The sequence below is a fragment of the Balaenoptera acutorostrata genome, chromosome 4 (assembly GCF_949987535.1).
Source record: "Balaenoptera acutorostrata chromosome 4, mBalAcu1.1, whole genome shotgun sequence".
NCBI lineage: Eukaryota > Metazoa > Chordata > Mammalia > Artiodactyla > Balaenopteridae > Balaenoptera > Balaenoptera acutorostrata.
Genome location: NC_080067.1, coordinates 20267434 through 20294617, shown reverse-complemented (window position 1 = coordinate 20294617; position 27184 = coordinate 20267434). Strand labels below are relative to the sequence as shown.

General features: G+C 51.6%; 1 protein-coding gene across 1 annotated transcript in view; it reads left to right on the top strand.

Annotated features, from left to right (window-relative positions):
- The first annotated feature begins 17395 nt into the window (after window positions 1-17395).
- The window catches only part of SLCO2A1 (solute carrier organic anion transporter family member 2A1), a 77902-nt gene continuing 68113 nt past the window's right edge, over window positions 17396-27184 (top strand). The window contains exon 1 of the mRNA XM_057545935.1: window positions 17396-17826. Within this exon, the coding sequence (XP_057401918.1) occupies window positions 17731-17826 (96 nt within the window). The 5' untranslated portion in view covers window positions 17396-17730. The remainder of the gene's footprint in view (window positions 17827-27184) is intronic.

The following is a 27184-nucleotide window of genomic DNA, read 5'->3' as shown; positions in this document are numbered from 1 at the left end:
TGTTGAAACCTAAACCCCAAGGTGATGGTATTTGGAGGTAGGGCCTTTAGGAGGCGATGAGGTCATGAGGGTGGAGTCCTCAAGAATGGGATTAGTGCCCTTATAAAAAGGATCCCAGAGAGCTCCCTTGCCCCTTCCACCTGTGAGGACACAGCGAGAAGATGCTGTCCATGAACCAGGAATCTGCTGATGCCTTGATCTTGGATTTCCAGACTCCAGAAGTATGAGAAGTAAATTTCTGTTGCTTATAAGCCACCTAGGCTATGGTGTTTTGTTACAGCAGCTTGAACACATTTTTAGAAAGGAAGAAGGCAGCATAACAAGAGCCCTCAGCTCAACATTGCACTCAGGCGCGAAAGACACCATGAGCATCCCCGTGACTGATTCCCACGTGAGCTCAGAGCTGGATGTTATCCAGGTTAGTGATACCACTGTATGCATCTGTAAGTTAAATAGTAAATAAGGTTTCTCTATTCTTCATCTTCAATAATACATCTTCTTAATAATACTTGTGGATTGGAGATATGCAAATGGAATCAACATTTACTGAAAAATATCCAATATTTGAAAACTTAGCTAAGCGTATTAATTTTTCCTGTAAGGTATCACACTTTAGGCTGATGTGTTTACTCATATGCTTGTGAAACACTTTGGGATGATTGCTCTAAAAGACGATGTTTGCAACACACTCTGCCCCGCATCACAGCACAGGGTTCTGGGGAGGTGCCCATGCCCCGGTCAGCCCTGGGAGGGGTCAAGGACTGGGTTCCTGTCCGCTCCCCAGCTTCGAGGGGGTGGTAGCCACATTTCCCTCGACATCAGTCTGGGCTGAAATCGCTGGCAGGTTGACTCCTATTTCTTCTCGTCATGGTTTCCCTGAAGATGCCAGGTCACGAACTGCATCAGATGTTGACAGAAGGAGTGGGAGAGAGAGGAGCTGCATTGCCTTTTGTTTGTGGAGGCAAAGGGCCAGGATGGGAGGGCGGCAGACCCCGGCCTCGGCTGACTGATGAACGGACTTCCTGCTCCCTCTTCTCCAGGGGCTCTGCTCCAACAAGTCAGGCATCCAAGCCCAGAGAGGGAAACCTGGGTCTCTGACTTTGGGCCACATGGCCCAGCTGGGCAGTGCTGCCCAACCCCATCCAGCATGAGCCCTGCCTACCTGGCTGGCCTCGGGGGACAACAGTCAACTGCTGGAGCAGTACACGGGGAGTCTTCTGAGGCTGGGGGCCTGGGGCAACACTGCCCAAAGAAAGGACCACTTTCAGTGGGGGGTACTTGACATGAGTTTAGCTACACAACTTTAGCATTTTTGTAAATGGTTATGAATTTTTTTCTAATTCGTTCAGAACTAGAAAAATATGACACCAAATTCACCAATAACCATTTATGATACCATGACATGCTGTAGAGTGATTTCTTTAACCTCTGCCACATGGTCACATTGCATGGCCATTTTGATTAGGATGGCTTTGTCTGCCCAGTAAGACTCTGACTTCTTTACAGGGGAGGGCTATGCCTGCATTGGTGAGGTTCTGTCATTGAGAGCCCGATCAACAAGAGAAACTGGGCATGAAAAGAAGCAGAGCTGGGTGCAATCTTCCCAACTCTTGTCTCCAAAAAGCAAGTTTATTTTACAAGTTGGCGACAAAATCAATTCTTTAAAAACATCTTTCATTTGCCTTTCATTGACCCCTGGCTCACATCCCTGGCTCTTCTTTGTTCTTTAGTCCTCTTTTGAGGCCCCAGATCTCCTGAGGCCTGGGAACAAGGGGCATCATGTCACGAGGAATCTACAAGGGGAGGGATGCCAGCACAGTCACCAGGGGATACCTGCCTTTAAAAAGGGAAGGATTAAAAGAAATAGGAAATGCAAGAGATTTCTGTGCATTAATTTTGTATCCTGCTACTCTTACCAAATTCATTGATTAGCTCTAGTAGTTTTCTGGTAGCATCTTTAGGATTATCTATGTACAGTATCATGTCATCTGCAAACAGTGACAGTTTTACTTCTTCTTTTCTGATTTGGATTCCTTTTATTTCTTTTTCTTCTCTGATTGCTGTGGCTAAAACTTCCAAAACTATGTTGAATAATAGTGGTGAGAGTGGACAACGTTGTCTTGTTCCTGATCTTAGAGGAAATGTTTTCAGTTTTTCACCATTGAGAATGATGTTGGCTGTGGGTTTGTCATATATGGCCTTTATTATGTTGAGGTAAGTTCCCTCTATGCCTTCTTCCTGGAGGGTTTTTATCATAAATCGGTGTTGAATTTTTTGAAAGCTTTTTCTGCATCTATTGAGATGATCAAAATTAATGCACAGAAATCTCTTGCATTCCTATACACTAGTGATGAAAAATCTGAAAGAGAAATTAAGGAAACACTCCCATTTACCACTGCAACAAAAAGAATAAAATACCTAGGAATAAACCTACCTAAGGAGACAAAAGACCTGTATGTAGAAAACTATAAGACACTGATGAAAGAAATTAAAGATGATACAAACAGATGGACAGATATACCATGTTCTTGGATTGGAAGAATCAACATTGTGAAAATGACTATACAACCCAAAGCAATCTACAGATTCAATGTAATCCCTATCAAACTACCAATGGCATTTTTCACAGAACTAGAACAAAAATTTCACAATTTGTATGGAAACACAAAAGACCCCCAATAACCAAAGCAATCTTGAGAAAGAAAAACGGAGCTGGAGGAATCAGGCTCCTGGACTTCAGACTATACTACAAAGCTACAGTAATCAAGACAGTATGGTACTGGCACAAAAACAGAAATATAGATCAATGGAACAGTCTAGAAAGCCCAGAGATAAACCCATGCACATATGGTCACTTTAATTTTGATAAAGAAGGGAAGAATATACAATGGAGAAAAGACAGGCTCTTCAATAAGTGGTGCTGGGAAAACTAGACAGCTACATGTAAAAGTATGAAATTAGAACACTCCCTAACACCATACACAAAAATAAACTCAAAATGGATTAAAGAGCTAAATCTAAGGCCAAACACTATAAAACTCTTAGAGGAAAACATAGACAGAACACTCTATGACACAAAACACAGCAAGATCCTTTTTGACTCACCTCCTAGAGAAACGGAAATAAAAACAAAAATAAACAAGTGGGAACTAATGAAATTTAAAAGCTTTTGCACAGCAAAGGAAAACATAAACAAGACGAAAAGACCACCCTCAGAATGGGAGGAAATATTTGCAGACAAAGCAACTGACAAAAGATTAATCTCCAAAAGTTACAAGCAGCTCATGCAGCTCAATATCAAAAGAAGAAATAACCCAATCCAAAAATGGGCAGAAGACCTAAATAGACATTTCTCCACAGAAGATATACGGATTGCCAACAAGCACATGAAAAGATGCTCAACCTCAATAATCATTAGAGAAATGCAAATCAAAACTACAATGAGGTATTACCTCACAGCAGTCAAAATGGCCTTCATCAAAAAATCTACAAACAATAAGTGCTGGAGAGGGTGTGGAGAAAAGGGAACCCTCTTGCACTGTTGGTGGGAACGTAAATTGATACAGCCACTAAGCAGAACAGTATGGAGGTTCCTTAAAAAACTAAAAATAGAACTACCATATGACCCAGCAATCCCACTACTGGGCATATATCCTGAGAAAACCATAATTCAAAAAGAGTCATGTACCACAATGTTCATTGCAGCTCTATTTACAATAGCCAGGACATGGAAGCAACCTAAGTGTCCATCGACAGATGAATGGATAAAGAAGATGTGGCACATATACACAATGGAATATTACTCAGCCATAAAAAGAAACGAAATGGAGTTATTTGTAGTGAGGTGGATGGACCCAGAGTCTGTCATACAGAGTGAAGTAAGTCAGAAAGAGAAAAACAAATACCGTATGCTAACACATATATATGGAATCTAAAAAAAGAAAAGGTTCTGAAGGACCTAGGGGCAGCAACCTGAATAAAGATGCAGACGTAGAGAATGGACTTGAGGACACAGGGAGGGGGAAGGGTAAGCTGGGAAGAAGTGAGAGAGTGGCATGGACATATATACACCACCAAATGTAAAATGGATAGCTAGTGGGAAGCAGCCGCATGGCTAGTGGGAAATTAGATCGGTGCTTTGTGAGCACCTAGAGGGGTGGGATAGGGAGAGTGGGAGGGAGATGCAAGAGGGAGGAAATATGGGGATATATGTATATGTATAACTGATTCAATTTGTTATAAAGCAGAAACTAACACACCATTGTAAAGTAATTACACTCCAATAAAGATGTTAAAAAAAAAAAAAGAAACAGGAAAAACTCAGTTTAGTTGAGAGTAGCCGGGATCACGTCAGATCTCTTGGAATGGACAGATTATACTGGAGTGAACGCATTCATTCACTCAACAAATATTTATCGAGCATCTCTTGAGTGCCAGGCAAGGATCCAGGCACTACTCCACGGGCTGTATTCAAGTGTGGCTGTTTTGAATGACTGAGTCAGATCTGGGTCATGGTAAGGAAGTGAGTACCATGTTATTACAGTGTTTACCAAAGAAAGCGTCACTCTTAGGCTTCATGCAAAGAAACTCAACCCCTGCCTCAGCGGCTTCGTGCATTCATGAGCACGAGCATGCCAGCCCTCCTTGCTGTGCAGATACCATCAGCCCGCCAGTCCACGCCGGCTGTGGGAAACAGGGCAGACCCTTGGCAGGGGCTCACAGTGAAGGCTGCTGGGGCAGAGAGGAAGGAGCCGGGCAGCTCTGAGGCTCAGCCCCTGGGGAGCGAGCTCCAACAGCAGGAATAAGTTCACTCTGTTTCCTCTTCAGGGGGGCATCTGCCCTGCGTGGAGGGTCCTCTGACCCTCAGCCCAGAAGCGGGTGCTGGGGAGGGAGCTCATGGCCTTAGAGGAAACTGAGTAATAGTTCTGAATGCAATTATTAGATACCTTTTTTCAGGTCTTTGAGGAAGCATAGCTTTGTGTGCCTTTAAACCACAAAGAATGTGGCATAGAGAAAATGCAGCGGTAAGAAAGGAAGGTCTGAGTCTAACCCGGGAGCAGGCAGAGCACCCTCGGATGGCCATCACTGCCCCTTACCTCCACCTTTAGCACCATTAATGACCATTAATACCTATTTCCTGCTCTCCAGCCACAGCGACGATGACCAAGAATAAGTTGGAAAATGAGCCAAGAGAAGAGTCAGTCCAGCCCAAGGTCAAGGGCCTCACTGTTGTAAGCCGAGCCCAAGTGGAGCCAGAACCTTCTCCCAGTCTGGGTGGCAGGGCCCCACTTTGCAATGAGCCTGCTTTATTCACCGAGGGGCTCAGGACAAGGCACTTTCCTCCAAAGTGGTGCTTCTCAAAGCGTGGTCTGTGGACCAGCCACAGCAGCAGCACCCAGGAACTTGTAAGAAATGCAAATTCTTGGCCTCTCAGAAGCTCCCATGGGTGTTTGAGGGCTACGTACCATGAGGGTGCTGGGAGGGAACCTGAGGAGCAGCCGGAGTCGGGGCAGGGGAAGCAGGAGGGGGCGGTGTACAGACTAAGCCGGGAGAAAGCTTCCATGAGCACGTGTTCACGGCTGCGGAGAGCCTGCCAGGAGAAGAACCCAGGCGTCCAGGGAATAAGTTAACAAGATCCCTGGTGATCCTGTCATGAGCAGTCCACTGTGATGGTGAAATCCCCAGGCCAGTGTGCAGTGAGTTGAGCCATCAGTGGTAGGTGAGAAAAACAGAGACAATCTCAGGAAGCTGGACCGTAAAAGAGGACAAAAAAACAGGACAGTGGCAAGTGGAAGCCAAGGGGTGAGTGGTTCCTCTGTTATTAATGTGGGGAAACATGGAAACAGAAGCAAGTCTGCTGAAAGAAGGGGTTCAGAAATGAGAGAGAGTTGAAGCTGCAGTGGGGAGGGAGGAAATCTGAGGGAGCAAATTACTGCCTAGGAAAGCAGAAGGGGATGGACCCAGGGCACAGCCTGAGGGTTGGCCACTCTTGGTCAAGAAGAGGGACAGCCCTTGCCGGAAATTCTCTGGCTTCTGGACTGGAAGGAAGTGGAAGTAGGTGGGAACAGATAAATGGGAGGATTGAAGGCATTAAAGCACCGTGTGACTGGACTCTGAAATGCGAGCCGGGTGCAGAGTGATGAGCCGGAGTAGAATGTGGGTGTTCCGGGGGTGGAGCAGCTCCCAGGGGAGCGAGGCCCCCCGCGTGTGGCTGCAGGTGACCCCTGTGCTGGGAGGAGGTCAAGGACTGAGGGTGTGGGGTGGGGTGGCGGGCTGGGGGTCAGTTCATGTGGATATCCATGCTGCCCAGGGGGCAGTGATGTGGAGGCCGAGAGGAAAAGCTCTGAGTCAGAGTCACGGCCTTGGAAAATGAGGAGAGGGGCCTGGGGAAGGTTGGGAGACAGAAATGAGGAGGGGCTGAGGGGGCCTGGGCTGGAAGTCCAAGCCTCGCAAGAGGCAGGGCTCACAGAGCAGAGGCTTGGAAGTGGCCTCTGGGGCCCAGGGGAAAGCCTCCAGCCAGCCCCACAGCCACTGCCTGGGCCTGGGTGTTGGAGGGTGAGCAGCTCTGCCCAGGAGGGCACAGGGAGGTGGCAGCCAGTTCCTCGAGATGCAGGTGGAGGGAGCAGAGAGGCAGAGGCTGAGGAGGTGGAGGATGGGGACCACAGACCCAGGGTTCAAGGTGGGTTGGGCTGGAAGGGGCAGGACGGTGGGAGCAGTTGGGTCTGGTAGGAAGCATGGAGGGTCTAGGGGTGGAGGAGGCAGAGGATCTGCCTCCAAAGACCTTGAGTTCAGGGCCATGTCCCAGGCCAGGGGAGGAGCCTAGCTGCTGGACTGGGTGAACACAAACTGAAACACAGAGGCCCAGAGGCGGGCAGGGCCAGCCGATGCTCTGTAGGCTCCGAGCCAAAGTCCCACTCCCTGAGTTAGGCCGGACACATCCCCATGGGGCTGTGGCTGGTCATGTTCTCGTGTTGCCTTTGATGCCCTCTTGTCTCACTCTGCCTGGGTACAGCCCATCCCAATGCAGCTCCCACCTTCTCCACAAGCCTTTCCTGATCATCCCAATGTACAGTTTCATGTATATAAACATATAAACAAGATTATATGCCAATCAAAGATGTGTCACGTATGTTTTATAGGGATGTCACTATATCAGTATATCATGTATATTATAAATGCTTAAAAATAGAAATGAAAAATTATTAGACAGAAAGCAGCTATAATAGAAGTTGTGGTGTATTCAGACCGCTGCCCAAAGGATGATCCTGTAACCCCACCAGGCTGCACACGCTCTCCTTTGGGGCGGCTGGGCTGCATTATGAGCTGCTGGGGTATGCAGTTGTCTCAGATTTCCTACGAGTCTCCTTTGTGAATAAAAATTGTGTCATGGGCATAGTGGATGCTCAGCAAATATTTGTGAAAGGGACAAATAAACAAGTGACCCAGGAAGCTTTTAGAATAGAGGCCACGTCACAGCACGGCCAGTGGTGTGGACTTTGGAATCAGACGGGTTGCAGTTCAAGTTCCAGCTCTGCCCCTCACCAGCCCTGGGGCTGAGGGCAAAGTTTTAGGCTCCCTGAACTTCGGTTTACCCCCCCCCACCCCCCCCAGTGAAAGGGGGACAATGCCCGGAGCTCCCCGCAGGCTGCTGTGGGCTGGAGTGCACCATGAAGGGGGCCCCCGCCTAGCAGCGGTGTGACATGAGCCCTCCGAGTAGCCAAGCTCTCAAAGGAGGGAAGAGGAAGCATGTGAATTTCGGCCGTGTTCAGTGACTGGAACTTGAGCACCAGGGGAGAGTGGTCAAGGCAGGGCTGGACCAGGAGTATCTTCCCCGACGCCCTTCCAGACAAGGGATCGGTTTGGTTTCAATTCTGAAAATGGTACGTATGGAAAATTGCTGTGTGACCAAGTGATTCCTTCTTTCTTTTGTTTTTTATAAAGCTTATATTTGCTTCACTGTAAAGTAAATTTATCATAGAAATGAGAGAGATGTAGAAAAAATGAGTTAAAAACTCACATTTCCACCATGGAAAGATCATCTTTATTTACATTTTGCTGTATTTTCTTTTAGCCTTAAAAAAATTCTATGCACCAGCTTTTTGAAAAACATAATTGCAAGTATTATATATGTGTGTGTGTGTGTGTGTGTGTGTGTGTATAATCTACAAATGTTTGTCCTATTTTTAATTTGATATCATGACATAGCGTTTTCCTCATTACTGCAGATTCTTCATGAGCATGATTTTAGTGACCGTGTACACCCACGGAGCTGTTTCTCCACATGTTTTCGGAGCCTCTGCAGCTCGGCCATCTCCCCAGGTGCTGGGCAGTCCGGCTTCCACCCTTGTGTCTTCAACCTCCAGGGCCCGACTCCAGCACGGCATTAGGGCTCCTTGACACATGAGACCCAGCAGAAGGACGAGGTCCGTGTTCAGAAGACCCAGGTACCAGGCCACGCTCACCTCTTGCCTTCATTCTCGTTCTTTGAAAGCAGGGTAGTAACAACCAGACCTGCCTCGCAAGGCAGCTTCCAGGATAAGTGAGATCCTAGCTCTGAGGCTGCTCTGTGAATTGCCTGGTGTTGTCCAAACCTTGGTTTATCGGATTCATTAGCACTTTTTACATGCCAGCAACCGGAAATCCAGCTCCACACAACTTAAATTGGCTCACAGAATCGCAACGTCCAGATGCTGAGGTCCAGCAGGACCCAGAGCCTGAAGGACACAGTCCCAAGCCTCAGTGACCTCTGTCCCACATTTCTGCTCCTTCAATGGTCGCATCCTGGGACAGATTCTCCCAGAATGCCCCAGACCCCTCCCTGAGGGAGGCACCCCCCCTGCTGGCAGCCCCAGGAGAGAGCATGCGGTCCTGACTGCTCCAGTAGAGGGCCAGGCCCCATGCCCTCTGCCCCAGCGGGGTCCGCCCACCGAACCTCATAACCTGAGAGTGGGGAGGGGGTACCCCAAAGGAAGGTCGGGTGCTTCCACCAGAAGTGGCACAGATCTGGGGAGGGGCCAGCCGGAGAGGCCCACTTCTCTGGCCATCATTCCTACTACTGTGGCCAGAGGGAGGTTCTCAGAGCAGGAGTCCCCACCACACCCCAGTGTGAGGGAGCTGTGGACTCCCCAGCCTTGGGTTCGAATCCTGCCCCGTCACCCGCCTCCACCTCCTCCCCAGCTGGCTGCGCACGGAAGCAGTCAACATTCTCTTCCCGAATTCCCAGCAAAGGGGCCACACCCCCAGGCGATCCCTCCTGGTGACCCATGAACAGGGAGGAGGCCTGACTCCCAGTGACCTCATCAGGTGACTCAGCGCACGGGGAACAGGGCCCAGGGTGTGTTAGGGACCCCAGCCCAGGTGAAGGGCCCCACGGAGCTTTAGAGGCCCCAAGGGTACCGCTGAGAACGCAGAGCTGATGCGTCCTGGAAGAGCGGGGGCGGGCAGAGGGCAGAGCAGCAGAGTGGGTAACCGTCAGAGGAAGCACTGGTGCCGTCAGGTCAGGTCCGGGAGCTGGGAAGGCCAAGCTCTGCCCAGCTGGGAAGTGAGGCCTGTGTGATAAGCATGTCCCCACGAGCTGCCCCGCCCGCATGGGGAGGAGCGGGCGCTACTGACAGCTGGGCTCCTGCTCTGTCTGCCGGGGGGCATCCCGCCGTCTGCGCTCATGTTTGTACTCGGTCCCTGCCCCAAAGCCTCACAATCCACCTGATATGGGGTCAGTCCAAACAGCGCCGGAGGGTGTGTGCACAGCCAGGCGGGGCCCGCTCCCTCTCCTCGAGGGGGACAGAAGCAGGCCTCAGAATACCCTTGGGAGCTGTGGGGGGTGGGAGGGAAGGAAACAGGGAGCTGGAGGCCTTGCCGGTGAGGAGGCCCCAGACCCGGACAAACACAGGAGGAGGAGATATGGGTGAAGAAGCAAGACTGACAAAAAAGCAAATTCCTTCCAGAAGCGAGGTGGGACCAGTGGGAGCGCGAGGCCAGACCTCGACCCAGAGCCCGACAGACAGGGAGCAGAGCGGGATCCAGGTGCCCCAGAGGGACGTCATCCAGGCCAAATGGGAACTTTAGGAAATGGAAAAGGTGCGCAGCACGTGCCCTTGTCGGGGCTTCCGTGGGGTGACCCTGCTGTGGACAGGTGTGAAGATTCAAGGGGAGGGCAGGGTGAGGAAAGGAGGGGCACCTCTGAGCAGGAAACACGTGTGTGTGTGTGTGTGTGTGTGTGCGCGCGCGCGTGCACTGCAGCCACGACAGAGCCCAGGCCTTGGGCTCCCAGGCGAGGGTGTGGAATTCCAGGGCTGGGACTGGGACGCCTGGCCTCTTCCAGTGCACACAGAGGGGACACCTCGGGGAGGAGAGAGGAGAGGGGTCCTGGGAGGAGGCCTAATCCTGCAGTTCCCCTCCTGGACCCCCAACTCCATCCCCAACATTAGGGGAGGAAGGGCCTCCAGTTAAGCTTCCTTAGGGATGGGCAGGCTTGGGCCCCCCATGCCTTCAAGCACCTCTGGCCTGGGGTGACAGGTGACAGCCCTCCCCAGGCTCAGCTTCCACAGAGGGGGCTGGATTAAGTGTCTCCCGCGCTCCATTGAGCAGAAGCCTCTGGGGAGACGTTTCTGGAGAAAGGAGGCCTCCGAAGGAGAAAGCAGGCAACAACTGAGGAGGGATCAGGGCCTAGGAGGGAGCACTGCTGGCTTAGGAGAAAACAACAACGGTAACAATGGTGACCACCACGGAGCCGCTCACTCCCCACGCAGCTCGGAGAGGCGAGCGCTGCACAGACAGGCTGAGCAACTTGTCTTAGGTGATACAGCCAGTAAGCTGACAGGGCTGGGAGAACAAGAGGTCCCTCTTTGGACCATGGAGCCCAATGCCTTGACTATACAGGTGAGGAGTCAGCTCTCTCCGGGAAGAAGCCCACACAAGGTGCCTACAGTTCCTTCTCCAGAGCTGGGGACGGGGGACAGAGGGTCGGATCAAGGCAGCCATACTGCCTGGCATCTGTGGATCAGCCCTGAGTTGGCTCTCTGAGTTCCAAGGCTTTGTCTGGGCTACTGGAGACAAGAAAGACCCCAGGAGGTTCCCAGGGCCTGGGTGGACTTTACAGTAGCAAGTCAGGCCATTCCCCTGGGGTGCTGGCTTTCCTCTACAGGGGCCAGGAGGGGTGTCCCTGGTGAGGAGACAAGACCTAAGCGGTAGAAATGCAGCAGGAGGAATGATTTTTAATATCACAGAGGAAAATATCTAGAGGTGTTTGAACTACACTGCTGGCCAGCAGTCCAAAGGCAAAGAGCTTTCTGCAAAAAGTTATCCATCAAGTCCCTGTGTGTAAAAGACAAAAGTTAGAGACACCCCCAACATTCAACAGCAGCGGAGGGCTTAAATAGCTCCTGGTTGCCCACTCAGCCATTCAAAGAGATGGTGACAAGCCCCTCTCAACATGGAAAAATGCTTATTGTAAAAAGTAAGAGCTAAATGCTATACTGTGATTTTTCTAAGTACAAACATGCTTATTGGAAAGAAACGGGAAAAATAGAAACCTGAGTAAAGTTTTAACAGTGGTGTGGGATGATGGGTGGAGTAGAGTTCAAACACAGTTAAATTATTTTTGAAAGACTATAATATAAAGATTAACAAACAGTTCAAAAACAAGCGTCATGGCAAAGAGACAAAGCATTGGTTTTCTGGTTACTTGGTAACATCCAAACGACAGGATCCACGGGCCCCAGGCCCTCAAAGGGCCAAGGACACCGTAGATGCTCGCGGCTGACAGTGTGTGGCATGACCCCAGCAGGATCAGGAAGTCGAGGTGCAGTCCAAGCCCTGCAGGGAGGCAGGCTGGTGATCACGCAGGAGGACGGGCTATGATAACACTGCTTGGGGACAACCTGAACCCGGGTGGATGGAGCACAGAGGATGGGGCCCGGCTGGACTCCTCGCTCACAGGGAGGGGTGCAGGGCCAGCCCTGTTGTGGTCTCTCTTTTTTCTGCGCCTGCTGCGTCTCCTGCCATAGCAGTGAGCGACCTGCACTGGGTGAGACCTAGAGCTGGAACAGGACACCAAGGCTTTGAGAAGCCCTTCCTGGAAGAAAGCAAACATCCCATCTGTGTGCCCCACCCCGAGCGAGCACTGGTGTACCCCAGGTAACATGCGACGCAGCTGGGGTCCCAGGAGCGGGACCCTGCCCCCTCCTCTCTTTGCTGCATTTTCTCATGGGGAGGGGGGAGCTAAGTCAACCCCAGGAGGGGCCCGGTGGCCGAGAGAATGGCGTGCAGCAGGTGCTGCAGGAGGGAAGGTGCCAGGTAGAGGGGAGAGGAATGGAGGGCCCTCAGAGCTGGATCTAGAAGGGTCCCGGAGGCCCCGGGCTGTGCTCAGACCCCCACTCAGGGAGAGCACTCTGGGCTGGGTGTGCTGCTGGCAGCGGAGGTTCTGAGGGGGCAGGGATGGGTGAGGCCCAAGGTGGCTTCAGACCCCTGAAGGTCCATCCGGTGGGGGGCTACACTTGTCCTGCCCGAACGCTGCGAGCGGGGGCCCCTAGGAGCTGGGACTCTACACCGAGAGGCCGGGGTTTGAATCCTGGCTCTGCCACCTCCTAGCTCTGTGGCCTTGAGCAAGTTATTTTAACCTCTCTGTGCCTCAGTTTCTCCAAATATAAAATGGCACTAATAAAAGTAATCCCTCTTATTGGGCTGTTTTGAGGATTAAATGAATCAGCATTGCACCAGCATGGGGCAAGGACTGTCAACACTGCATGTTTGTCCAATAAAAATATAAACTAGTGGCCAGGGCGGCTCACAGGGGACCGGGCCTCCCCACCAGTGACACTGACAAAGTGGTGGAGCACTCGGCTGCAGAGGTGCCCTCCACCTTGGTGGCGGGGTAGTCGTTGGGCCCCCCTCACCCCCCCAACTTGGCGCACAAGGAGCTAGGTGGGCAGAGTTAATGAAAGATCGTAGTTGAGTCCAAATTGTCAACAGACCTCCATTAGTGGCTACAGGAGTATTGGGTGTGGCTCGAGGACTGATAAACACACCAAGGGGCCCCTGGCCAGCCTCCAGTGATGACAAGGCTGACGAGGGAGGCCTCCAGGGGACAGAAGGGAGGGGCCTGGAATGCAGGCAGTAGGGGGTTGACAGAGACAGCGAGGGCTTGGAGGCCTCAGGAGCAATGAGGGCTTTCCCAGTCACTAGGTCTTTTTGGACTTTATTTCAGCTCAATTCCATTAAATAAACATTTTAAAGCAACGGGATATGCTCAGCCAAATGGGGGATGCAAAGAGAATGAACACAGAACCTTTGTCTCAAGGACCTCACAGCTGACTTGGAGGAAGAGAACACCATCAATCCCACCACCCACCAGGCACCGGCAGCTCCCACACCAGCACCAGGAACTCTCGGCACCACCTCACACACTTATAACAGCCCCAGGGTGGGCACAGAGAAGCTGAGAGGTTAAGCAGGTCAACTAAGGTAGCGCAGCTTGTGAAGGGTAGTGGTATCTATGTCTGACTTTGGGGTCTGTGCCCTCAGCAACACATGTATTGTCTCCACTGGAACCTGTGAAAATAAAGGCAGGAACACATGGTATGTGTTAGGGAAGAGCCCCGAGCCTCAGTTTATTCATCTGTGAAATGGGCATAATGACCTCTAGTTTCCTGAGTGACAGGGGATACTGTATGTGACAGGTTCTACTGTTTTTATGGGGGCCCAGAATAGGCAGGAACAGGTGCTGCCCTTGAAGGGTAGAAACCAAGTGCTATGAGGCAGGCAGCAGGGCAGGAGGAACAGCATGAGCAAAAGCCTGGAGGAGGGACATGTAACTGTTCCAGTTTCAAGCGGAGAGGAAGCAGGAGGTTTCAGGGCTGAGATGAGAAGCTGCTCAGCTCCTTTATCTTTCTTCTTCCCTCTGCACCCCTGGGGCAAGTTCTGCTGGCCTCCGTTTGCACTTTCTCCCTTCCAGCTCCTCCTCAGCCCACGTAGTCTGGCTTCTGCTCATATCACGCACCGGAAACACTCTTGCCAAGGTCCTCGGTGCCAGCCTATAGCCAGCCCGATGGCCATCCTTGGGTCTTATCTTCCCTCCTCACCGTCCTAGGCATGCTCCTGACCTCCTCCTCGAAACACTACCCCGGGGCTATATCAACATGTAGACATGCACTCTTGGGTTTACTTCCCTCCATGCTGGACTCTTCCCCTCTGTCTCCTTTGCTGGCTCCATCCCCTGCGCGACCTGGATGTTGCTGTGGCTGGTCCTGGACCTATTTCTCCAACACATTCTCACCAGGAGACTCATCCTTTCTTGAGGCTTACCCACTGCCTCCATGCGGATGTCCAGGCCACAATCTCTAGCTCAGCGTCCGCCCTGAGCACTGGACCCCTGTACCAATCTGCCTGCTGGACACCTTGCCTGCGTGTGCTCCAGGCAGTCTGAACTCAAAATGAACCTAGAAGGACTCATCGCATTCCCCCAATTGCTGCTGCCCCTTCTGGTCCCCTCTGCCAGTAGTTGGTGTCACTGATGCAGGTTGCCCAAGTCAGACCCTGGGAGTCATCCCCGCAGAGCTCCTGAGATGCCTTCTAGACTGCCCCACTGCACTCTGACCCCACTGCCAGAGAGGCCCATGTAAAATGCCAAACAGCCCACGTCATCCCCTGTTCAGAAAGCCTTTAAAGGCTCTCCATTATGTTGGGGATAAGACCTACACTTCACTGCATGCCACTCTTGTCCCAACCTCTTCACTGCACACCTTCCCACTGTCCCCAGGTCTCATGCTCCAGCCAGACTCAAATCATGGAGCAGATTTACCTTCCTTCACCTTAATCCTCCCAATCCTGACAGTCCCTAGGGCTCAGCTTGAAAGTCATCTCCTCCAGGAAACCTTCCTGCTGCCCCAGGATGAGTTAGGACCCCTCTTCTGTGTTCCCATAGCAGATGTGCACAACTACTCTTTTCCTATGTCACACTGATGCTTTCTCTTCTCACTCCCACCCTGAGTTCATAGAGTTCGCAAGGAACTGTCCTTGTGCTTTGTTTTTCTAGTGCTGAGAAGTATTTGCTGAAATCAAAGGATCTGGGAAGAGTCTTAGAAACAGACCTTGGGGGTGTTCTTTGAGGGAAATGGGTTACCCTATGTGTAGACACTGAAAGGAAGCAGCTAGAGTATTAACTACAATTCTTAGCCGCCTTCTAATGGGTGACCACGTGACCCAGTTTGGGCCAACAAGGCTTAAGGAAATGTAGCTGAGTGTGCACAGGAGAGATTTGCTTCCCTGATGTGCTCACGGCCCCTTCCTGTTTTCTGTCTTCCACTTCCTCCCTGGAATTAGGAGAGGAGGCTGGCGGTGTAGCAGCCATCTTGTGACGATGAGCCAGCCATAAGTACGGGAGTCACACACTAAGGAATCTTGAAGGGACCTAGGTCATGACCCCTGGACTACCTACTAGTGGCTTCTTATTATGAAAGACAAATAAATCTCATTGAGGCCCCAACTTCAGCTGGGTCTCCATTACATTTAGCTGCACTCCCCCATAGAAAAGGCAGTTGATGGCAGATAACCATCTGTGGGCATTTCTGAATAGACCTTTCCTTTAAAGATGATGCTAGTCGTGACAGTGGGCAGAGGCGAGATTAATGGATCAGGACAAGGTGAGGGTTGGAGAGGCTGACCCTGCCTAGGATTCTGTCAGAGGACCACGGCAAGGACTCACTCAAGGTTTGAGGAAGAGGCTCCAGTCATGGCGGCCCTAATGTGACCATGACCTTGGCCTGGGACTCTCTGGTCTCTGCTTGGTTTCACTGTTGAAATGAGGCTGCTGGAATAGATAGCTTTTCAAAGGGCATAGTGCTGCAAGTCTGGGCTTTGGAGTCAGGAAAGCAGGGTTCAGGTTCCAGCTTCATCGCTTACTAGGTGTATGACTTCCAGTCACTCTTTTTGGTTGACCTCATCATCATCTGTAAAATCCAGATTGTGACAGTGCTGATAACTGTTGGGCTAATGCTGGGGTTCTGGGGCATCGTGCCTGGGGGTACCAGCAGAATGCCTGGCGCAATCCACCATGGCTGCTACAGCCCAGCGCCCAGCACACATTGAATGCTCTGTGGGGAAGGCCATTCTTGTGTTGCAAGTTCTCTAGGACGGCTTACTGGTGACCAGAGTTTCATGCCTACTCTGGATCTGGGGCTGCTGCAGGGCTCTGGAAAGCCTCTCTGATGCCCCTCGATCTGTGGGTGAGTAAAGTGGCCCAAGGCCACCCACTGTCCAATGGCTTTTCCTCTCCAGCACTGTGTGTTGTTGTGTCCAGGGTCCTAGGCCACAGGTAGAAAGGAGAAGCCCCTGGACATCGGACAGCCCAGACCAGGCCCAGAAAGGCATCAGGCCTTGGGTAGAAGTAAGAAACCTACATGGTCCGTCTGTCCTGTGGCCCCTGTCTTAGCCGAATCTTCCTGGGAGTTGAGGGGCATCTTTTCCTGGGAATAGCTGGGAGTGGGGATGTGAGGGTGGGGGCTTGAAGAGGTTGGTTCTGCAGAGGACTACAGGAATTAGGGAGTTAGTTAGAAAAATACCCCTAGAACTGGATTCCTTACTGCAGCTGCTTTGGGCAGACCCTTCTTACCCTTCTCGTGAAAGTGTCACCTTCTTTCTCTTTTCTGCACTACCTCTCCTGGTGGAAAAGATCTTGGGGAAAAAAAAGTAAGCGTCTGTTCTATTCCAGCCCTGAAAAGGAGATCAGTGGGTGCATCCCATTTGTCCACGACCCGCCCCCCCTCCCCTCAACACTCCAGGCCAGGCGCAGCCATGCTGACACTCGACAGCACCTCCAGTTTACCTTGGCTCCCGTCCAGAGAGTCCAGCCCCAGCCCGGGGCGGCCCCCACCTCTCCACCTTTGTTACCAGGCCCCTCTGCAGCGCAAAGAGCAGTTTAAATATAAATCAGTCCTGGACGCAAACAGAGCCTCGGCAAGTTTCAGAGCCATCACCGGAACTGAGAGCCCAGGTTTTCGGCGAGTGCAAACAAGCAGAGACCGACTCCGTAAACCTCCCTGAGCGCGTCGGGAGGGGCGCGGAGGCTCCGCTTCCCTTCACAAGCGTCGGCGCCTCTCCGACCCCCCTGGCTCCCGCTGGCCCCCCGGCGACCCTCGCTCCTCCGCCAGTCTCCTCCGGCCCCCGCAGCCCTGCCGATCCCTTCTCGGGGCCCCTGCAGCCTGCGGGCCCGCGGCATTCACCCCGCTCCGTCAGCGCCCCGGGCGCCCCCCCACGCCGCAGCCTCCCGCCCCCTCCCTCAGACCTCCCCCTCCCGGGGCCCGCCACCTCCCGCCCCCTCCCGCCCCCTCCCGCCCCCACCCTCCAGCGGGCGGGACCTTCTCCCGGGGCGATCGAGCCTCGCGGGTTCCTGCAGGGCTGCGGGCGCGGAGACAACACCGGCCGGAACGAGGTCAAGCGCAGCCGGCCACCGCGTCACACCTGTCTGAGGGGGCGGCGGCGGGGCGGGGGCTCGCAGCGCCTTTGACACCCGAGGGAAAGAGGGAGGAGGGAGCGCGCGTTTCATCATCGGCGGCGGCGGCGGCCACTTATAAAACTTCTGGGCGCGCACCCTCGCGCTCAGTCTCCTCCGGCCGCGCCGCGTGCCTCCTCCGGCCACCAACGCCGCACCCGCCACCCGCCGGCCGCCCGCCGCAGCCCAGGCTTCCCGGCCCCGCTCGCCCGGCCTCCCACCCCGGGCCCCGCGCTGCAGCCACCATGGGGCTCCTACCCGAGCCCGGCGCGCGCCAGGGCAGCGGCGCCTCTGCGGGCCGAGCCGGCCGCTGTCCCCGCTCTATCTTCAGCAACGTTAAGGTGAGCGGAGAACCCGGGACGTCCTGGCCTGAGCCGCGCCGGGCGCACCTTCGGCGGGGTCCCGGCGTCGGTGCTGCGGGCGCTCGGGAGGCGCTGGGGGGGCGGGCTCCCTCCCTCGCCGTCTATCCGTCGGTGTCGCGCTCCGGGACGCATCCCCGCGGGCCCCGCGCCGCCGGCGAGGGGGCACCTGGCCAGGGAAACGCGTGCTGGGCGTGTGTGCGTGTGTGCATGTGTTTGCGCGAGTATGTGCTCGCGCGCGTGCTCACACGTCCTCGTCAGGGTAGGAAACAGGGCGATGAGAGTACTTGCTATTGGGCCAACTCTATTCAGATAGTCCTGGCACTAGCCGAGGGAATTGTTCTGTTCTTTGAAAAAGAACATCTCCGGGGCACCTTTTTGGGCTCCTGTGGGCAGTTACTTCGTTAAGGAAGTGGGCTTGGAGTTGCCCGTGTCTTGCGCCTGGTAGGGGACAGTCTGGGGTCCCTCTGAGATGAAGATCAGAGCCCATCTCATCCTGGGTGGCTGGCAGAAGGGCTGTTCTCTGCTAGGCTTTCGTCTTCCCCAAGGGCGGCAGCGCGTGAGCTCTGCTACCTGAACGGGCTGCTGCCTGCAATGCTGAGAATTCCCCCGAGGCTGGCAACCAACACTGCAGCTCTTGGACCAGCTTTCCTGGTCCGGAACTGGCCCCAGGAAAGCAGAGGCTTTTGCAGTCTATTCCGTAAAGTCTAGGCAGGTGCCTGGCAAGTTATGGGGAGTAGGTGAAGGGGTGTAGGCAGTAGTGTGGTGAGGACGCTTTCCCCCCCAGGGGGTCAGGAATGCTTTCCACCCCCTCACAGGTCCAAGAGGACTGGAATGGTTGAATCCACACTCGGGCTTTTTTGCCTCTTCTGGCACGGCAGAAGCAACTGAGGAATGCATCTCCTGTGGTGAGGATGTGGGAGGTTGTAAAGCCCAGGTCTCGGCTCCTTGGGGTCAGGGTGGGAATTATGGTGCAGAGAGGTTGTTTCCGGCAATCACACAATCAGATGGGGCTAGGTAATGCCTCCAGTGGCGCAATTAAGGGGAACCCAGAACATACAAATGGAGGATGGGGGTCTCTGTGGGCCAGTTATGTGTGTCCAATAGAAAAGGATCTGGAGGTCACAGTGGAGCCCATCTATGTACTTACTCATATTGTTAGCAGTAGAGCTGGGCTCCCCACTCCAGCTTCTGCTCTTTCCCCACACCACACTAAATAAAGGTTGAATTGATTCCATGGTTGGACATAAATAAGACATAGAATTATTTTGAGATAGTTTAAAATAATCCTCAAATCTCCTCACCTTTGGCCAGACCCTGATGAGAACACTGTGTGTGGTTTTGATTCCATCATTTAAAAGAATTTAGAGAAGTTTCAGCAGAGAATTGTGGAAAATTTGGGGTTGATAAATTAGGAATTGGGAGGAAAGGGCAGGGGCAACGGTTGGGTGGTCTGAAAAGAGAGGGGCCCAGGAGGGAGCCAGGGTGGGGGCAACTCTCTCTGTTTTCACCATTCTTAGGGTTGGGAGCAGGAGGGACAGCTGACAGCGAGGGTAACCCCAAACGAGATTGATCCATTTAGACCCGCCATGAGTCCCTAAAATAAATGAGTTTATGGCAGCAGTTTCTTTGAAGATCTATAAAAATAAGATAATTTATCACATGCTGATGATTTAGCCACACGTGCCTGAGGCCTGGACCCAGGCCAACTGGCCTCTGGAAGGCTCATACCAGTTAAGAGTCTTTCTGAACTCTAAAAACCAGATTCCTTTAATCATTGCCTCCGTTGATCCACAGTAATTCTAAGACCAGAGTTAGGAGCAACTTCCACTTAGCCTCACTTACCCGCCTGAAACCAGGTAGGAGATTGGATATCTCAAGGCAAATCTGGGGGCTGGAATTCCATTAGTTAAACTCCCTGAATTCGTTTCTTCCAGCGGGTAGGGCTGGCTTCTGGGGGCTTTGCTATTTGATGAGAGATTTCCTTCTCCCAATGAGAGGTTTGGTGGCTGCCATGCACCCTCCCAGGGGGGTATGGACTGCACATGTCGTGACATGGGAGGAACACAGGACACCCAACCTGAGGACCCATCATTTTTCTAGGTTCCTCATTGTTGGGACAGACTAACCAATAGGCTTTATGACATTCCTGCAAAACGCCACATACCATATGGTTTAGGGAAAGGGGATGAAGCCAGGGGACTCAGATCCAAGCCCCATGCCATCCCCTTACTAACTAGGTAACACAGGGAAGCACTCCTGAGCCTCGGAGTCCTCATGTGAAAAAAAACTGGGTAATATGTACAATTCCCTCCTCCCGGAGGCAGGGTGGAGGAGGCCTTCGTAAGGATTACGTGGAATGAGGCAGAGGAAATGGCTTTGTAAACCATACTGGGCTTTCTGGGATTGGCATCACTGTGAGCTCAGTTCTCGCCTCAACAAACAAGACTGTGAATTCAAACGTCATTTAAGGATCGATTATTCCACCAGTTACGACTCATTCTATGAGACATAGTTAATAGTTAAGAAAAACTACAGTTAATAATAATATCCAAAAATAGCAATAGTAGCAAACAACAACAGATCTGTCTGAATTTACTGGGAACTATGGAAATATCTTACCCATATGCAGTCCTCATTACAGCTCTGGCAACGGGATGCTGTTACTGTCCCCATTAATGATGAGGAAAACAAGGCTTAGTGAGGCTGGTCCTTTGGGCTTGGATACATAGCCAGAAAGGGTGGAGTGTAGAGGAACCAGGAACGTGAGCCTCCAAGTCAGAACCCCTAACCCCTGAGCGCCCGGCCCTCTCTGTCGCACGGCACTGGTCAGCTCAGCGTTAGCGCGTGGAGATTCCTCAGATGTGCTTGTTCCGAGCGGTCAGGGCTTTCTCCAGGCCCTGGTGACACACACATCCCAGCCGTGACCAGGGGCCACTGCCATGGCTGCAGCACAGATCCGCGTAAGCGCTAACAGGCTCAGACCCTTTCATTCCTCCTGATCTCGTCGCAAGAGCCTGGTGACTCTCAGGCTCAGGGTGAGTTTTTGGTACTTCCTTCTGCAGGAGTCAATACAATCGTATTTAATCTAGAGACAGTCTCAATTGCCTCTGGGTTACAGCATTCTTAAGAACTAGAGGACCTGCTCGCCAGTCGTTGTCAGAGGGAGCAGTTCGGCATCCAGAACTCCAAAGCTCTAAATTAAAAACAGGTTCATTCAACAATTACGGGGCAGGGGTGGGGGAGTTAGTGGGGAGCCTTTTGGCTAACTTATCCTGGCAGCCTCAAAGAGATCTGTTTCTTCTGAAAATGAAACTTTTGGGGCCAAACTGAGGTTGTCTTATAGAAGGAGTGGTCAATTGGTAATTGCTGCCCAAATTTTGGGAACTTAAACGCACCCAGGGCCCCAGTGTAGGGAAATAATGGATATCCAGTCAGTGGGGACGGAAGGCTGGGGAAGAACAGTGGGAAGAAAGGGATAGACAAATCCCACAGCTTGGCCTGGGTGGCTCTGGTGGCCTGTGACCTGTGACCTGGGAAGGAGGCCCCCAGATGAGGGAGAGGTGCTTTGTCCTGGACTGTGTCCATAACGTCCTGAGGCCTCTGACCCCCAATCATGGGGCAGCAGCTTGGGCTTAACTTCTCAGTTTCCAGAGGAAAGTGCTATAGCCCAGCAACCTGCAATCCATGCTTGGGGAGACACTCTGAAGAGAATCCCCTGGGCCAAAGAATTCCTTCATCAACCTGGTGGATTAAGATATGCTCCTCCTTCCCCAGGGTGTATTTCTCTGACATTGGGGACAGCATATATTATGATCTCCAGGGTGTCTGTCCCCTGAGAGGCCCACCTTGCCCTGCTTGTGTGTGTGTGTGTGTTGGGGAGGCAGTTTTGGGGGATGGTTTGGGGGGTGGGGAGGGAGAACTATGGGAATGGGTGGGGTGGGGGTCAAAGGTCACTTAGACCCTTTCCTCCTGTAACTACGCTCAAAGCCCTTCCTAGCTTTCCTCGTGTCTCCTGGTGATGAATTCGTGACCTGTGCTGCCACAGAACAAGTGGAAGAGGGATTTATTTTGAAATAATTATAGATTCATAGGAAAAACAGTGCTGAGAGGTCCTGTGTTTACCCAGTTCCTCCCAAGGATTTCACCTTACATAATTACAGTGTAATACCAAAAGCAGGAAATTGACATTGCCATGATGTGTGAGTATAGTTCCAGGCCATTCGATCGTGTGTACAGATTCAGGGAGCCACCACCCCACTGCTTCAAGACAGAACTATCCCATCTCCACAAAGGTCTCCTTCCGACTCCTATCCCTGATATGTTCTCTAGCGCTGTAATTTTGTCATTTTGAGAACATTATATAAATGGAGTCATGCAATATGTGGGTGACCTTTTGAGACTGGCTTTTTTCATTAAGCATAATGCTCTTGAGATTGACCCAAGCTGTTCCATGTATCAATAGTTTGTTCCTTTTTATTGCTGAGTACTATTCCATGGCATGGATGTATCGTGATTTGTCCAGCCATTCACCTATTGAAGGACCTTTGGGTTGTTTCCTGTTTGGGGCTATTACAAATAAAACTACTATGAACAATCATGTATAGGTTTTTGTGTGGACATAAACTCTCATTTCTCTGGGGTAAATGCCCAGGAGTGCATTTGCTAGGTCATATGGTAGTTGCACGTTGATTTTTAAAAGAAACTGCCAAACTGTTTTCCAGAGTGGCCATAACATTTTACATTTGCCCCAGCAAGGTATGAGAAATTCAGTTTCTCTACATCCTGGCCAGCATTTGGTGTTGTTACTGCTTTTTATTTTAGCTATCCTTTTTTTTTTTTTTTAAAAGAATTCCACCCCTACAGAAAGGCACTGCCCCTGGTGAAAATAAACCAGAGGACCCCATTTTTATGCAACAATAGAATGTAAACACCGGCAGGAACCTCCTCCAGATGAAGAAATGGGCCCAGGAGGGGAGGTGACCTATGCAAGGTCAGAGGGAACTGGAAGTAGAGTATTTTAACTATTCGAATTGGTGTGTAGTGAGATCTCATCATGGTCTTAATTTGCATTTCCCTAATGGCTGGTGATGTTGAACATCTTTTCATGTGCTCATTTGCCATGTGTATATGCTCTTCACTGAAATATCTGTTCATATATTTTGTCCATTTTTCTTTTCCTTTCTTTCTTTCTTTCTCTCTCTCTCTCTCTCTCTCTTTCTTTCTTCCTTCCTTTCTTTATTATTTTTGGCTGCGTTGGGTCTTTGTTGCTACGCTCAGGCTTTCTCTAGTTGCGGTGAGCTGGGGCTATTCTTTGTTGCGGTGCTCAGGCTTCTCCTTGCGATGGCTTCTCGTTGTGGAGTATGGGCTTTAGGCGCACAGGCTTCAGTAGTTGTGGCATGTGGGCTCAGTTGTTGTGGCTCACGAGCTTAGTTGCTCCATGGCATGTGGGTTCTTCCCGGACCAGGGATCGAACCCATGTCCCCTGCACTGGCAGGCGGATTCTTAACCACTGCGCCACCAGGGAAGTCCCTCCATTTTCTAATTGGATTTTTAAATTGTTGTTTTGAGAGTTCTTTATATAGGTGAGATGCAAGTCCTTTGTTGGGCATGTGGTTTGCAAATATTTTCTCCCAGTCTATAGCTTATGTTTTCATCCTCTTAACAGAATCTTTCACAGAGAAAAAGGTCTTGATTGTGATAAAGTCCAATTTATCAATTTTTAATTTTCTCTATCCTGTTTTTAGTGTCATGTCTAAAAACTCTTCACCAAATCCTAACTCCTGAAGGAGAAATCCTCTGTTTTCTTCTAAAAGTATTATAATTTTACATTTAAATCTATGATCCATTTTGAGTTAATTTTTGTAGAGATGTGAGGTTTAGGTCAAGGTTCACTGCTTTGCCTGTGGTTATGCAATTGTTCCTGCACCATTTGTTGACAAGACTCTCCTTTCTCTATTGAATTGCCTTTGTATCTTTGTTGAAGATCAGTTGGCCATACTTGTGTGGGTCCATTCTGGGTTTTCTATCATGCTTCATTGATGTATGTGTATATCTCTCTGCCAATACCACAATGTCTTGATTACTGCAGCTAAACAGCAAGTCTTGATATCAGGTAAAACTTGATTTTCATTCTGCAATGGAATGATTACCAAACCTTATAACCCATTCGGTTTCTCTTCTACTTTGCCTTTTAGGAAGATTTAAGGACAGATTTAAAGCTTGCTTTTAGTAGGTGGATGGGATCTTACATATTTACATGTTTCCAGCTTTTCTTCTGGCCTTAGCTGAATGGTTGTCTTTTCCCTTGAATTTGATTTTTCAGTCTATGCTCTTAAGCTTTTTCTATTCGTAATGACAGCCCTGCTGGGAGGTATCAGCATCTCCATTTCATACTTGAAATCGAGGCACATCCAAGACCACGTATCCAGTCAATGGCAAAGCAGGAATTCCCACCAGGGTCATCTCACTCCCAGCCCCTTTCTTCCCACGGCCCCAGAATGCCTCTCACTTCTGGATTCTTTCATCCGTGAACCTTGGGGCCTGAGCTCAGTGATCTCTGAGGTCCTTTCAGGTTCTCAGATTCCCATCTCATGCTAAGTTGCTGATTGAGATGAGACCAGGAGCAGGGCCAGCTGGGTCTGAGCTTTGCCAGGAGACCTGCTCTGAAACCTGGCAGAAGAGGAGGGTGCGGCTGGCCGGGTTGTCTGCGATCAATCCCTGCTCTCTTGGTTTCGTGGACCTTGATTCCCTGGGATGGATTAAGTGTGATCGGGGTGAAGGATGAACCCAAGGCCAGGAGTCTCAGACTACACTGTGCACTGGATGGAGGGGATGATCCTATCCAGTGAGCAGCCCTCTCCCAGAGCTGTCTTCCCAGCCTCGTTGCCTTGTTGGGTGGAGACGCCGTGGAGGCTGTGGCTTGGGGAGAGGGCACCAGCCAGCCCAGTAACTTGTCCCAGGACTTGTGACCTGTGGGACACTCAGTCCGGTCAGCATTGGCACTGACCCCTACAGGGCTGACCGCTGCCTCTATAAATATGGGCAAACGAACCCTTTCCTTATCATTTAGTGTGCACCAAGTCCTGTAGGAACCTGAGAGTCCTGATGACAAGTTTTATTTTGTTTACCCAAACATCAGCCATACCCATTTATGTTCTGAAGGGTGCTCCATCCAACACCCTTGAGAGATGCTGGCCTAGAGCACAGAAGGCCTCAGTTAAAATGCAGAGGGCACCAGGGAGGGTATAGCAAGCTAGTGGTTGTCAATCTGCCCACCAAGATGCCCTGAGTTCTAGAAGGGAGTGACCGGTCTCCACAATGGAGCAGGACAAGGGGATGAAGGGTGGTGTCTGGAAATGTGGTTTAACTAATCATGAATATTACATTTCTGTAGTATTTTATGTTTCATCCTAGAATCAAGTGTATTTTATATTTTCCTCCGCAATATATCTACATGCTTCCAAATAATATGTTGTATTTCCCCCCAAATCCTGGAGTAAGACTGATGCTCCAGGAAGCTATGCCATGTCTAGCTCACGTCTCCCAGCTGTGACCCCAGCTGGAGTTTGGGAAACAGCACAGCAGGCCTCAAGTCAGAATTAGTTTTTCTAACCCAGCCAGCTTGTTGGGCACAGAGGGAACCTAGGAAATGTAAGTGGGACAGGTGTGGGGTGTGAGTAGCAGACAGTTCCTGGGCTGAGCCCATGGGACACCCCAGGAGAGGAGCCGGCTAGAGAACGCGGTGAGGCCCCTGCTGGCCTGGGGAAAGGGGACAGTGGCAGAGGGGAGGGGGAGGACGGCAGGCTGCCAGAGCCACACTTGTCCTGCCCGACTGGCTGCCAGAGAGATTTCAGGATGGAATTAAACCGACCACATTCTCAGTCTGTTTTACATGTCCTTCCTGCCTGTGCTCCAGGCCCTTCTGAAATTGTGCTGCTTTGCCTTTAATTCACAGTGCATTTGAGGGAAGTGGTGGGGAGCTGAGTGTGGATGCCGGAGCCTGGGCCTCACTCACTCATGAGCCTTTACTGCGTGTTTACAGTGGGAGGCTCTTCCCCAGGCTTCGCTGTTTGCACTCAGCTCACGAAGAGACCCCCACGTTTCCAAGAAACAATGGCCTGTAAGGCCCTGCTTCTCAATGTGACCCACTGCCTCCATCTGCCCAGGACCGAGGGGGTTCCTGGGACACAGGACTTTCAGTTTTAAAACTGAAACTGTCTGGGCAGATTGGGATAAGTTGGTCACCCCACTGCCATTTTACAAGAATGGACTTCCACCCACTGACTGTGGGGCAGGGGAGGTGCCCATGGAGAGCCAGGGATGGTGCCCAGCAATGGAAATAAGCCTCAAGGACTCATGACAGGAAGGAACTGGAGGCTTCCAAGGAGAAACCAAGCGGCAGGGCCCACTTATGACTCTTGTTTGTACATGGAAGTCCTCCCGCCTGGCCCTGTTGTGATTTGTGCAGCATTTTTAACCTCTTACTGTATAGAATCCATACAAGTAATGATAAAACTGAGCTATAGAAACATGGTGCCCCTCACTTACAGAATTACTGAATTTCAGAATTGTGTATCCCCCAGAGTGAAGCTAGCAGAGCCCCCTCTTCCTGGCCACTCTCCTCATTGTTTCTGGTAGAAAGCAGTCTCCCCTCTCCCACAAGTCCCTCTAACTAGGTTGAAACAGAAAGCCACGTGTCCTGGGCTACCCTCCTCTAGAAGCCGGGCCAGGCTCTGAAGGTGGGTGTTGCTGAGGGGCACGTGCGGCCCTCCGACTCTTGTTGTCCCAGATCACAAAGGTTTCCTCGCTGGTTCTGGTTATCGCTCACGAGGGGACCTCAGGCTTTAGGGAGGCTGGTGGGCCCGGGGTTTCCTGGAACCAGCAGAGACCTTCCCACGATGGGGACCCTCCCAGTTTGTTATGCTCTCAGGAGCCCAAGGCCTGCTCCCGCCCCAGCTCTCACACTGTACCTTCTTACCCCCGTCTTTCTCTCTTCTCACCCCAGCTCTCGCTTCTCCCTGACTTGGGAGCTTTCATGGAGAGTCCAGCAAGAGCCCTGGACAGGTCACTGGGTCCACCCTCCGCCCTCCAGCTGGGCGACATCTCTCTGGAGCAAGTAGACAAGGGGTTCACTGGGACCAGAGTCCCTGACTTGATCATCAGGGGGCCTGACAGAGACCCTTACGGAGGGCATCCGGCCTAATGCAGTGGGAACGTTCCTGTGGACCCCCGCCTGTGCCCCAGGCTGTAACACCCACATCCCACCCACGCAGACTGGCCAAGCCCAAGCGAGGTAGGACCGGCCTTGTCTAGCAGACTGTCTCCAGCCCTGGACCTT